Below are 13,171 nucleotides of genomic sequence, written 5' to 3'. Positions count from 1 at the left end.
GGCCACACACATAAACAGGTCTGTACCCAGGAATACCAGAGTAGGTTCTGAACTCTCAGGTCTGGCTTACGTTGAGGATATACACACGCAGGAAGTGAAGGCTAAGGAAGAGTTGAAAACTATCTGTCTGAGTGTTGAAGGCATGCCCCAATGCACACATAGGGTCCCTCTGGTTCTCCTCTACCTAATAACTGGCAACTAATTTTGACTTGAAAGGAACTTAAGGACACAAGCACACATATATAAACTATAATGTGAAAATAAATATGTATAAAATATAAAATATAAGAAAAGATATTCATTGTGAAAGTGTCTCTAATAGGAAGATAATTAGAATCAATAAAGGATTAGTTAAATAAATTATAGTACATCTACATTTTTCAGACACCATGCAGCTATTAAAAAATAAAAGGATCGAGCACCTCAGTGGCTCAGTTGGTTAAGCATCTGACTATTCTGGCTCAGGTCATGACCTCATGGATTGTAAGATCAAGCCCCACATCAGGCTCTACACTGACAGCATGGAGCCTGCTTGGGATTCTATCTCCCTTACTTTCTGCCCTTCCCTCACTTGCTCTGTATCTCTCTCCAAATAAATAAAAATAAACTTAAAAACAATTTTTTTTAAGTAAAAGGCTGACCTACACTTACTGGCATGGGGAAAACTTTCCAAGACATATTACTCAGTTAAAAAAAAAAATCATGCTAGACAACAAAGTACATAGCATGATCCCTTTCTCTTACAGTATAAGATGATCATATTTTTCCCTTTTATTTTCTTAGGGTCTCTTGATTTCTAACTGTATGCTTGATCTTTTCACTTGCCTCTATAAGACCCAGGTACTCTAGTTCTCTTCTGCCTAGTAACTGATAACTCATTTTCTCTTACAAAATATGTAAATATATACATTCATAAATGCACATAATAAAAGATGCTAAAGTCAACATTAACTTTAATATAGGAAGGATTAAAGAGGGTATTTTACATTTATATACTATTATATTGCTTGGATATTTTACTAAAAATAGTGTATTTGAGAATTAGGCATACTGTTTTAAGAGGAAGAAAAGAAATTTGGCACTTCTTGGTTGGTCTCAGAACATTTGACCATAAATAATAAATAAGGTCAAAATAGAAAACCAGAACTTGAAAAACAAAGGAATACATGATAGCTCAACTGTGGCTCGACAAGCAGGCAGTACTTAGGCACCCAAACACACTTACAAATCTAGTCAAGAAAAAGCTATAACCTGAAAACCAAGTAGACAAAGAGGAAACCCAGTGCTATAGGAGTTAATCAAAATGCCAAGTAGGAAGAAATTCAAAGAGGGAAAGCAAGCCAAGCATCACATCTATATTGCTAATTGATGCATACGGTAATGTATTAAATAACATTCACTACATTAATGAATAAACATTAAAGAGTTTTACTTGCCTCTTGCTTCTTATCCAGGTATATGAAGATTATCACATTCATATATCCTTGATTCCAAGAAAATACAGGCTGATTGACAGAAATATATAATCCCAAGGACAGATCATAGGAATTTGATCTTGCCTAATGGCAAAACCAAGGAACTGGTTTTTGTTTTGATTTGTTTTAACCCAAAGAACTGTTAAAATTAGGTCACAAACCCTAGAGATCTCAGAATATTGGAAGCACTGTTTCTATCAGTAACATGAATATTTCTTCCAATCACTTTCTTTGCTATTTATAGGAGTGTAAACTAAAAGTTGTTAGGAGATCCATCAGTGTCGGAAATTTTTAGGGAGAAATGCAAGCAGATTCCAAAGAGAGCAAAGAAAGTACTATTCACAATGGAGAAGAAAACAGATATGAGATTTCAAAGGGAAAAAAAGAAAAAAACACATGAACAAAGAAAGGCCTGGAAACAAGAATGAAATTGGCATGTATAGACATTTGTGTCTATAACTGGAGCATGGGGTTCTTGCCTGGAAAAGATTCTACCAAGAGGAAAGTGGCAAGAAAAATTATAAGGGGGTGAGGATGTCAAGCATAAGGGTTTGGACCACATTCATTTCATCACAGGAAAAGCATCTAAATTTTTGAGCAGGAGAATGATATGACAAAAATCGTGTGTTAAGAAAATCTAGCAGTTGCATGCAGGAATAAGTGGAGATTATGGATAGAAAATTAGGATACTAATTGGGGTGGACAGGTTTTTAGTGCCTTTTATGAAATAACTCGTGTCTAATTTTTCTCAACCTAGGCTACAGGGGAAAAAACTATGTAAGAGATCTGAAAAAAACATAAATTCATATAACCATCCCACCCTAAAATCAGTGACAATCAACATCATTCTTTTCTGCAATTTTGAAGAATCATTTTTTTTTACCTGGATCCTGGGAGACCAAATAACAAACATCATTCACAGTCTTAAGGAAATCTGAAAAATCCAGCATTCCATTAACTATAATAATGGTTCAGAAACAGAAGGAAAAAAACTGCATTAGCAAACTCATTAAGAACATAAGATAAAAATGCAAACTAAAAATGTGAATAGAATTAACTGATAGTCTAGAGGAGCATTAACATTAAATATAGAATGTAAAAAGAAAACCTATCATAAAAACATAATTACACATTTTAATTATATAGTAAATAGTGCCCAGCAATAATCAAAATGATATAGATTAGAATTTAAGATACTGCAATATTCTTTACTCAAAGCTCTAATTTTTATACTTGTCATTAGGTGCAAAAAAATCATGCAATTTGTCAATTTTACATATATAATGGTTTTACCTGAAAAGAATAGGACTGATTTCATCGTGTTCTAGCTAAGACCCTCTATACCAGTGGTTTTAGGGGAGATTACAGATCCAGATGAGACTCTAATGAAAGCTTTGCCTCAAATCATTCCATCTCCTTCTCTCCTCTCCTCCTTTCTTCTCTCTCTCTCTCTCTCTCTCTCATTACACACACACACACACACACACACAAAATGCATTAAACAAATGCACAAAATATTGCACAATATTAAAATCTTCATCCAAAAAATCATCTCATTTATCACGCAAAAAGTAATGCCCATTTATTAAAAGAAAGAAAGAAATCTAAATTGTACAAATGAAAATTTCAGTAAGAAATTATTGCTTGGTTTGAGTGAGAAGTTGAAATTATGGAGCTTTTTTTTCTGCATGTTAATGCACAGGTCATCTCTGATGAGCAGCTAGAGCTGAAAATCCAGATTTACAAAGTGTGACAAAACACAGAATCAGGATTCTTCTGCCTCATTTTCTAGACAAGCATAGATCTGTGTCAAGCAACATCTTAATTTTTCAAGATTCTTCAAGTTAAATAACTCTAATGTCATTTTCCTCTTCATATAGTAAATGAGGCCAATTTTGAAAGGGTTTATCTGTGTTTGGAAGAAACTTATTATAAATTTACATTTTAAATTAATGTAATCTGAACAAAGTAACTTATAAAAGAACATTTCAGTGCTTCTGGTGGTCTGCAGGCTTCTACGTTCAGAGAAATTGACAAGGCTTAGTTGTTCTCATTTCTAAACCACAGAAACACTTTCTGGATTGGAAAATTTGTCAAGTTGTCTACCTCAAAATTTTTTTTTCAGTGTAATAACTTGAGAGTGGTTTCTCCTTTCCTTCAAAGAAACAATGAAACATTTGTGCAAATTTCAATCAATTATTTTGATTTGTTTTCTGACTTCTATGTGACTTAGGTTTAAACAAAAACCTTATAGATAAAACATCAAGAGCACAATCCATACAAGAAATAGTTGTAGACTAGACTTCTTCAGAAGTATGAACTTAAGTTGAAAGATATTCTTCAAAAATTGGGGTGGCTGGGTGGCTCAGCTGGTTAAATTCCGACTCTTGATTTTGGCTCAGGTCATGATCTCACAGTTGGTGAGTTCAAGCCCCGCATAGGGCTCTGTGCTGACAGGGCAGAGCCTGCTTGGGATTCTCTTTCCTCTCTATTCCTCCCTTGCCTGTGCTCTCTCTCACATATCCAGTAAAGGACTCGTATTCAGAATATATACATTCAAAATGCAATAGTAGGAACACAAACACATTTTCAATGGGCATAAGATATACAGGTAGCAAAAAAAGCACATGAAGATATATTCAAAATCATTTGATCATTCAGGAAATGTAAATTAAAACCACAATGAGAAAACACCATACATCTATTAGAATGACAATTTTTAAAGGCTCACCAATTCCAGGATTGACAAGGATGAGAAGCATCTGAAACTGTCATAAATTGTTCATAACAATGTAAAATAATTCAGCTGCTTTGCAAGCACAGTTTAGCAGTTTCTAAAAAATTCAAATATACCTACCATATGACCCAGTTATCCTACCATCAGGTATTTACCCAAGATAAGTGAAAGTATATGACTACACAAAGACACATAAATGAATGTTTACACCAGCTTTATTTGTAATAGCCAAAAACTAGAAGCAATCCAAACATCATCAATTAATGAATGGATGAACAAATCATGGTACATCCATAAGAGAGAACGCTGCTTAGCAATAAAAAGAAATAAACCTGATATGTACCAAAGCATAGATGAATCTCAGTATAATTAAGCTGAGTGAAAGAAATCAAACTAAAAAAATGAGTACTTACTGCATGATATCATTTATATAAAGTTCTAGAAAATACAAACAATCTGTAGTGACAGAAGCAGGTTAGTGTTTGCTTGGGAAGTAGTGAGGGGGGGTTGTGGAAAGAGAATGGGGGCTTACAAAGGGGTATAATGGGATTGAGTTTTCACAAGTATATACATATGTAGAAATTTTCAAATTGTATACTTTAAATATGTCAAGTATATACCTCAATAAAACTATAAAATATGCAGATAATTTAAAATCCATTGGAATAGCCAATTCCAAAAACAGTACAGAGGTTTTGTCTAAAAATTAAAAACAGAACTATCATATCATCCAGCAAGCTCACTTTTGGATATATACCCAAAGGAAATAAAAGCACTGTCTCAAAGAGCTATGTGCACTTCAAACATTGCAGCATTATGCACAATAGCCAAGAAATGGAAACAGCCTAAATGCTCACCAACAGATGAATAAAGAAAATGTAACCTCTATGTATATGACATATTCTGGAGGGTGGAGGGAATGGGCAGATGTTTGTCAAAGGATACAAACTTTAGGTATAAGATGAACAAGTTCTGGGAATCTGATGTACAGCATGGTGACTATAGTTAATAATACTATATTGTATCTTTGAAATTTGCTGAGAGACTATATCCTAAGAGAGTAGTGTTCTCATCACACACAAAAAAGGTAACTATGTGAGGTGATGGAGATGTTCTTTACTTGATAGCTGGTAATCATTTCACAATGTATATGTATATCAAATCATTATGTTGTACACTTTAAATATATGCAATTTATATTTGTCAATTATATCTCAATAAAGCTGGACAAGATAACATGACTTGACATAAACCATGTTCCTATAGGTATATGCATATCCTATGACCCAGCTTCTTCATTTCTAGAAATCTATCCTATAAAAATATTTACACAAATGTGCAAGAATTGATGAACAAGGATGCTCTTTATAGCATTATTTGTAATAGCAAAAATTTTAGAGGTAACTTCACCATTAATCAATATGAGACCAATTAAAATGTATATAACAAATATCCAGGAAAAACACCTACCAAATTATTAAGTGTGTACTATGAAGAATTGTAGGGAAAGATTGAGGTGAAGAGATAATTTTCGTTTTGTAATTTGTAAACTTCTTTAAGCTAAAAATACTAACTTAAAACAAAAAAACCTTTATATTCAGTTATTAAACTTTTTCTTGTATTTGCAATTTTTACCAAGATATTCAATATAGGTCTACATTTTTTCAATGTAAAAATTAAGGAATAAAAATTTAAACTAACATATGTTATCTAAAATTGTTTGTATGGACACTAATAATGAAGCAGCAGAAAGAGAAATTAAGAAAACAATCCCATGTACAATGGCACCAAAAATAATAAAATACCAAGAATAAACTTAAGCAAGGAGGTGAAAGATCTGTACTCAGAAAACTATAAAACATTGATGAAAGAATGTGAAGATAACACAAACAAATGGAAAGACATTCCGGGCTCACGAATTAGAAGAATATTGTTAAAATATCCATACTACCCAAAGCAATCTACAAATGTAATGCAATCCCTATCAAAATACCAACAGCATTTCACAGAACTAGAACTAACAATCCTAAAATTTGTATGGAAACAGAAATGACTCCAAATAGCCAAAACAACCTTCAAAAATAAAAAGAAAGCTGGAGGTATCATAATTCCAGATTTCAAGTTATATTACAAAGCAGTAGTAATCAAAACAGTGTGGTACTGGCACAAAAATAGACACATAGATCAATGGAACAGAATAGAAAACACAGAAGTAAACATACAGTTAAATGGCCAATTAATCTTCAACAAAGGAGACAAGAATATGCATTTGGAAAAGAGAGTCCCTTCAACAAACGGTGTTGGGAAAACTGGACAGCAACATGCAACAGAATGAAACTGGACCACTTTCTTACACTATACACAAAAGTTCAAAATGGACTAAGAACTTAAATGTTAGACCTAAAACCATAAAAATCCTAATAGAGAGCAGAGGCAGTAATTTCTCTGACATCAGCCATAGCAACATCTTTTTAGATACATCTCCTGAGGCAAGGGAAACAAAAGTAAAAATAAACTACTGGGATTACCACAGAATAAAAAGCTTTGGTACAGCAAAGGAAACAACCAATAAAACTAAACAATAACCTACTGAATGGGATAAGATGTTTGCAAATGACATACCCAATAAAGGGTTAGTATCCAAAATATATAAAGAACCTATATAATTCAACACCAGAAAAACAAATAATCCATTTTAAATGGGCAGAAGACAGGAACAGACATTTCTTCAAAGAAGACCTACATATGGCCAACAGACACATGAAAAGGTGTTCAACATCACTCATCATCAGGGAAATGCAAATCAAAACCACAATGAGATATCACCTCACACCTATCAAAATGGCTAAATTTAAAAACACAAGAAAAAACAAGTGTTAGCAATGATGTAGAAAAAAAAAAGGAACCCTTGTGCATTGTTGGTGGGAATGCAAACTGGTGTAGCCACTGTGGAATACAGTATGGAGATTCCTCAAAAAATGAAAACTACCATATGATCCAGTAATCGCACCTCTGGGAATTTACCCAAAGAATACATAAACATTAATTCATAGGTATATAGGCATCCCTATGTTTATTGCAGCATTACTTAAAATAGCCAAATTATGGGAGCAGTCCAAATGTCCATCGATAGATGAATGAAGATGTGGTGTGTGTGTGTGTGTGTGTGTGTATATATATATACACACACACACACACACACACACACACACACACACATACAATGGAATATTATTCAGCCATAAAAGGAATTAAATCTTGCCATTTGCAAAAACATGGATGGAGCTAGGGAGTATAATGCTGAGTGAAATAAGCCAGTCAGAGAAACACAAATAGCATATGATTTTACTCACATGTAGAATTTATGAAACAAAACAAATGAACAAAGTGGTGGGGGGCGGGGGTGGGGAACAGGACAAACCAACAAACATACTCTTAACTATAGAGAACAAACTGGGGGTTACCAGAGGGAAAGTGGATGAGGGGATGGATGAAATAGGTGAAGGGGATGAAAAGTATACTTATCTTGATGAGCACTGTGTAATATAGGGAATTGCTGAATCACTATATTGTACACCTGAAACTAATACAACACTGTATGCTAACTAACTGGAATTAAAATAAAATAAAAACAAATAAAGTAAAATAGGTTGTATGGCTTTGGAGTAGACTTTTATCTTTCTGTCCCTCAGTTTCCCCAACGGTAAATCCAGGTAATTGGAAGAAACTCCATCTGAAGTCTTGAAATCTAAAGTTCTAAAGATTTATTGCTTTGAATTTCTTTTTTTTTTTTTTAATTTTTTTTTCAACGTTTTTTATTTATTTTGGGGACAGAGAGAGACAGAGCATGAACGGGGGAGGGGCAGAGAGAGAGGGAGACACAGAATCGGAAACAGGCTCCAGGCTCCGAGCCATCAGTCCAGAGCCTGACGCAGGGCTCGAACTCACCGACCGCAAGATCGTGACCTGGCTGAAGTCGGACGCTCAACCGACTGCGCCACCCAGGTGCCCCTGAATTTCTAATAACAGTATTACTTAAAAGCCTTAAAATGTTCACATCCTTTGACCTAGCAATTTCAATTTTAGTAACCTATCTTTTGCCTGATGAGATAAAGAGAAAAAACCCAGCTTATAACAGCAAAAATATTAGAAATAACATATTTATTTAGATTATTTGTTATATAGCTTATTTTTCAAAACAATTTGTTTTTGTGCTTTGATCTGTTCCACAGAATAATTCACAGCTGCCAAAAGCCAAGCTCTCCAACCAGCCTGATGGCAGGGCCCGGGCGGTGGACGGATCGGGACTGCATGGTGGCGCACCGACAGCGAAGCTTCTCGTACTCCTGCTTTTATGTAATTTGGCCTTAGCATTGGTCAGGGAAGCCCCCCTACCAATGAAAGTACCTGGGGATTTGTCGGTTGGGGAATTGCCCATGACAGGCCCCCTGGGAAAAGGACCACGGGGGAAAGAAATAAGATTCCGCAGGGAAATTATGCGGGCCTATATCCAGCCCTTGCCACCCCCTGTAAAGACTCCCCTACCTAAAGGAAGGATAGCCCCATATATTTCCCAGCCAGGGAGGGGGACAAATGGATTTGAAATCCCCACCCTGGCAACAAAGGAATGTATCTATGGATACAAATTACTCCAACCCCTAGGCCCACTTGGCCCCCAGGAGGCATTCCAGATGATAACTGGACCTGGTGGGTTAAGGTACAGAATGGTTCATTAGTTCCTAGGTATACACTGTCTCCCTGGGAGCGCATAAGGCGTGGGTTCCCAGGGCCCTCTTGGCTCCCTCCTGGCACCCCGGACCAAAGCGAATAACTTTTGTTCCTTATACGCAAATGGTTCAAAGAAACAATTAAGAAGTCATGTCCCTGTAAATGTTCCACTTGAGGTGTTGAGAGATAGATGACCTTTCATGAAAATAGCAAAGCAAATGCTTTATAGACTATAAATAAACATAGATACATAATGAAAATAATATGAAGAAATTAATCAATTTCTTGTAACGTTACAAGAAAATAACCATGTTGTCCCTTAATGGGTGATTACACAAAGGAACATTTTTAGAATTAGGTAAAGCCAAGAAACATAGATGACGCACGCTACAAGGAAATTGCTAACAAACATAATGCCACGTTTGCCGCAATAAAGCGGCCAGTCTAACACACTGTTGTTGTCCGTGTCCATTTGTTATTTTCGCCGACACCGTGAATCCTTCAGGAACCCCAGGACCTGCTGGGGCTGGACCCTGGCACACAGCCATTTAAAAAGGCAGTGTTGGGGTGCCTGGGTGGCTCAGTCGGTTAAGCGTCCAACCTCGGCTCAGGTCATGATCTTGCGGTTTGTGAGTTCGAGCCCCACGCCGGGCTCTGTGCTGACAGCTCAGAGCCTGGAGCCTGCTTCTGCTTCTGTGTCTCCCACTCTCTCTGCCCCTCCCCCACTCATGCTCTGTCTCTCTCTCAAAAATGAATAAATGTTATTAAACATTTAAAAAGGCAGTGTGGATCTGTATTTATTTACATGGAAAGTTGCCTAACATATAAAGTTAATAGAAAAAGGTAACAAAATTGTATGCATGTGAGTCAACATATATTTTTTCTAATTATGTGTTTATGCATATGTATATACCACAGTTACACACATACACGCACACACATGCTTAGAAAAATCCTAGAAAAATATATGTAAAAATACCAAAGTTCAGCTCTGGGTAGTGGGATTACACATAAGTTTTATTTTCTCCTTTCTATTCTCCTATGCTTTCAGAGAATAAAGTTATTTCCACTTTGAATAATTATTTTAATAATAAATCTCCAAAAAATTATATGTCAAGAGAATTAACATATGGATAAATAAACATGTCAGAAAAAATAGAGTTGCTTTTTAGTCTTTCTAAAAGTTAGATTTATATTTATTTTATTTTTGTACCCTCTGAAAGTTGTGCACAGTAGACACTCAAAAAATGTTGGGGTGACTCGGATAGATAGACGAATGCACGCTATTGTAACTTGTCAATTCCTGTTAGGTTGCTAAGTAACATTCTATTGGTGGTCCATTTGACTCCTAGTATTCTCCATCTACAAATTTTTTATAATAACCAATCCACATCTTTTATTTGAGTAGCTTGATGCTTTTAACCTCAGAGTATTACTGTGTCATTGTTGGTATTAAGTTTATTTTATTTCTGACCAATCCTTCAACTTATCTATACCATTTTTATTCTAAACTTATTTCTCCTCCTTAATAAGCTTGGAATGATCTGTAAATGTAATCAGTTCTCTATTTATTATTTACTTCTTTAAGTATTGGACACTGACAACAAAAGAACAATTACTTTTCCAGAGGTTTTAAAATAAAATTATTAGGATTTTGATTTGCATTTTTTTGACTACTGAGGATGGAAAATATTTTTATATGATTATTGGCTACATATATTTTCTTTTATGTGATATTCTTATCCATGTGTCTTACTCACTTTTCTATTCCATTGTTTGTTACTAATTTGTATGAGTTCTTTACACATTCTGAAAACTAATCACTAGTCACTTCTGTGAATTGCAAATATTTCCAAGTTCATAACTTGTCTTTTTACTTTAAAGTGTCTTTTGATAAATAAAAGTTCTTAATTTTAACATAAATATATTAATCTGGTCTTTTATACTCAAACACTTTTGCCTTAAGAAATCTTCCCTATCGTATGCAAGTAGCAAAAATTAAAAGTCTAAAAATATCAGATGTTGATGAAAGTATGTCATAATCCAATCTAGTAATCAACCAATCCAATTGTACCGGAGGCCCAATTTTTTAATATTATCGTAAATGTGCAAAAAAAGTTTTTAGAACATATTATAAAGCTTAGCTTTCCTATGATTTGTAATTAATCTGACCAACATAGAACTTACATCCATGTTTGCAAACCTTAAACTAATAATGAAAACACAAAACTTACCATCAATATCAACAGTCTTTAGTGCCTTTTGCATTTCCGAATCACTTATAAAAATCTTCAAGGTGTGATGGATCATTGGCAGATCATTCACATAAATTTTACCACTTTGAATTTTGCTAAAAATTTTACAGGCCTTCTGAAGTGCTAAATACACACGACAAAACGGTTAATTAATTCAAACGAATAATTATCGTCAACCCCGCTACACTCTCTCCCAATGAAAAAAACAACAATGATCAGTAAAGGAAGAAAGAGGAGCAAGTCTTTGTGTTCTAATTCTTTGCTTTAAAATCAATCTCATGATTTCTTTAGGTATGTCTAGAGTTAATGACCTCCAAGTCTACAAGTTTCCTAAACAACTCTCAGAAACTGAGAAAAGTCATGCAAAGCTCACATAGCAAAGGCAGTCACCATTTTCCCTGGGAATGTTTAAATCCTTCTTCCATGCTCCCATATCACTTGGTACATATCTCAGACAAAGCTATTGGTATTGTGATTGCTTGCATGTCAATATCCCTCACTCAACTATCAGGCTCTAGGGGGCAAGATTTTTCATTCTTCAAGTGCCAGTGTCTACTTCAGAACAGATCCTCAAAAAATGTCTGTTGAATTAAACTGAATTTAGTTCAGTGGGTACTACCCTTAGTTTTCAGAAAAAGAGGTGCTAGATGACAGTGCTAAATACCAGAGAAAGACTAACATATTGATAACAATGTGTTTTTTTTAATGTTTACTTATTCTTGAGAGAGAGAGAGAAACAGAGTGCAAGCTGGGGAGGGGCAGAGAGAGAGCGGGAGACACAGAGTCTGAAGCAGGCTCCAGGCTCTGAGCTGTCAGAACAACCTATGTGAGGCTCGAACCCATGAACTGCAAAATCATGACCAGGGCCGAAGTTGGACGCTTAACCGACTGAGCCACCCAGGCGCCCCACGATGGCTTTAATAACAGGAGTTTTAGTAGAGTATTAGGGGTGGAAACCAGGTTTCAGTGAAATAGGAAGGAAATAAATAATTAAGGAAACCAACTCTTTCAAGAAGCTTCTTTGAAAAACATAGAGTATAATATTGACACAGTCCCTGAGGAAGCATAAGAAAATTCAATGAAAGAAAATTAAGAGTGAAGGGATTAGTGACATGAAAGGGACTCTTCTCCAATGAGAAAATAGGGAAGGCTATGGATGTTGTTTACAATCCTAACAGTTCTCCTCATGAGGAAAACTTTTTTTCCTTTTTTTCTGTATCTATATGAGATGATGGATATTAATTAAACTTACTGTGGTAATCATCTCACAACATATGTAAGTCAAGTCATTATGCTATACACCTTAAACTTACACAGTGCTACATCTTAATTATATCCCAATAAAACTGGAGGATAAAAGATGTCTGGGGCACATGGGTGAGTCAGTTGATTAAGCATCCAACTGCAGCTCAGGTCATAATCTCGTGGTTCGTGAGTTCAAGCCCCACATTGGGCTGTGTGCTGACAGCTCAGAGCCTGGAGGCTGCTTACGATTCTGTGTCTCCCTCTCTCTCTGCCCCTCCCCTGCTCACGTTCTGTCTGTCTGTCTCTCTCTCTCAAACATAAATAAACATTAAAAATTAAAAAAAAAAAGAAAAGATGCCTAACATAGGGGCACCTGGCTGGCTCAGTTAGTAGAACACGCAACTTCTGATCTCAGGGTTGTGAGTTTAAGGCCCACGTTGAGCACAGAGATTACTTATGAAAAAAAAAATAAAAAGATGCCTAATATGATGATCAGAAAGGAAAAATATGCTAAATGACTCCATAAATATAAAGGAGAGGCCCAAGATACGGGAGAGTTCAGTGTCAAGAAGTGAAGGGGGAAAAAAAAGAAGTGAAGGGTACTATGTACCAAGAACTAAGTCCTAGTAAAATCAGTGACTCTAGTGCTTACTAATATATTCATTGGATGTAATATTCACACTTTTTTCCCAAAATATTTTAACTAAAATAAGCACATATGTTACATTTTG

The 13,171-nt window shown here is 35.3% G+C and overlaps 1 protein-coding gene across 2 annotated transcripts in view; it reads right to left on the bottom strand.

Annotated features, from left to right (window-relative positions):
• The window catches only part of EFCAB13 (EF-hand calcium binding domain 13), a 112,753-nt gene that overhangs the window by 74,268 nt on the left and 25,314 nt on the right, over positions 1-13,171 (bottom strand). For both annotated transcript variants that reach the window (XM_042917168.1, XM_042917169.1), the window contains exons 7-8: positions 11,175-11,318; positions 2,359-2,433 (exon numbers count right to left, since the gene is read on the bottom strand). In XM_042917168.1, coding sequence (XP_042773102.1) covers positions 2,359-2,433; positions 11,175-11,318 — 219 coding nt within the window. The remainder of the gene's footprint in view (positions 1-2,358; positions 2,434-11,174; positions 11,319-13,171) is intronic.

Source organism: Panthera leo, chromosome E1 (genome assembly GCF_018350215.1).
Source record: "Panthera leo isolate Ple1 chromosome E1, P.leo_Ple1_pat1.1, whole genome shotgun sequence".
NCBI classification, from domain to species: domain Eukaryota; kingdom Metazoa; phylum Chordata; class Mammalia; order Carnivora; family Felidae; genus Panthera; species Panthera leo.
The sequence above is the reverse complement of the archived record's forward strand: the minus strand, read 5'-3'. Positions and strand labels throughout refer to the sequence as shown.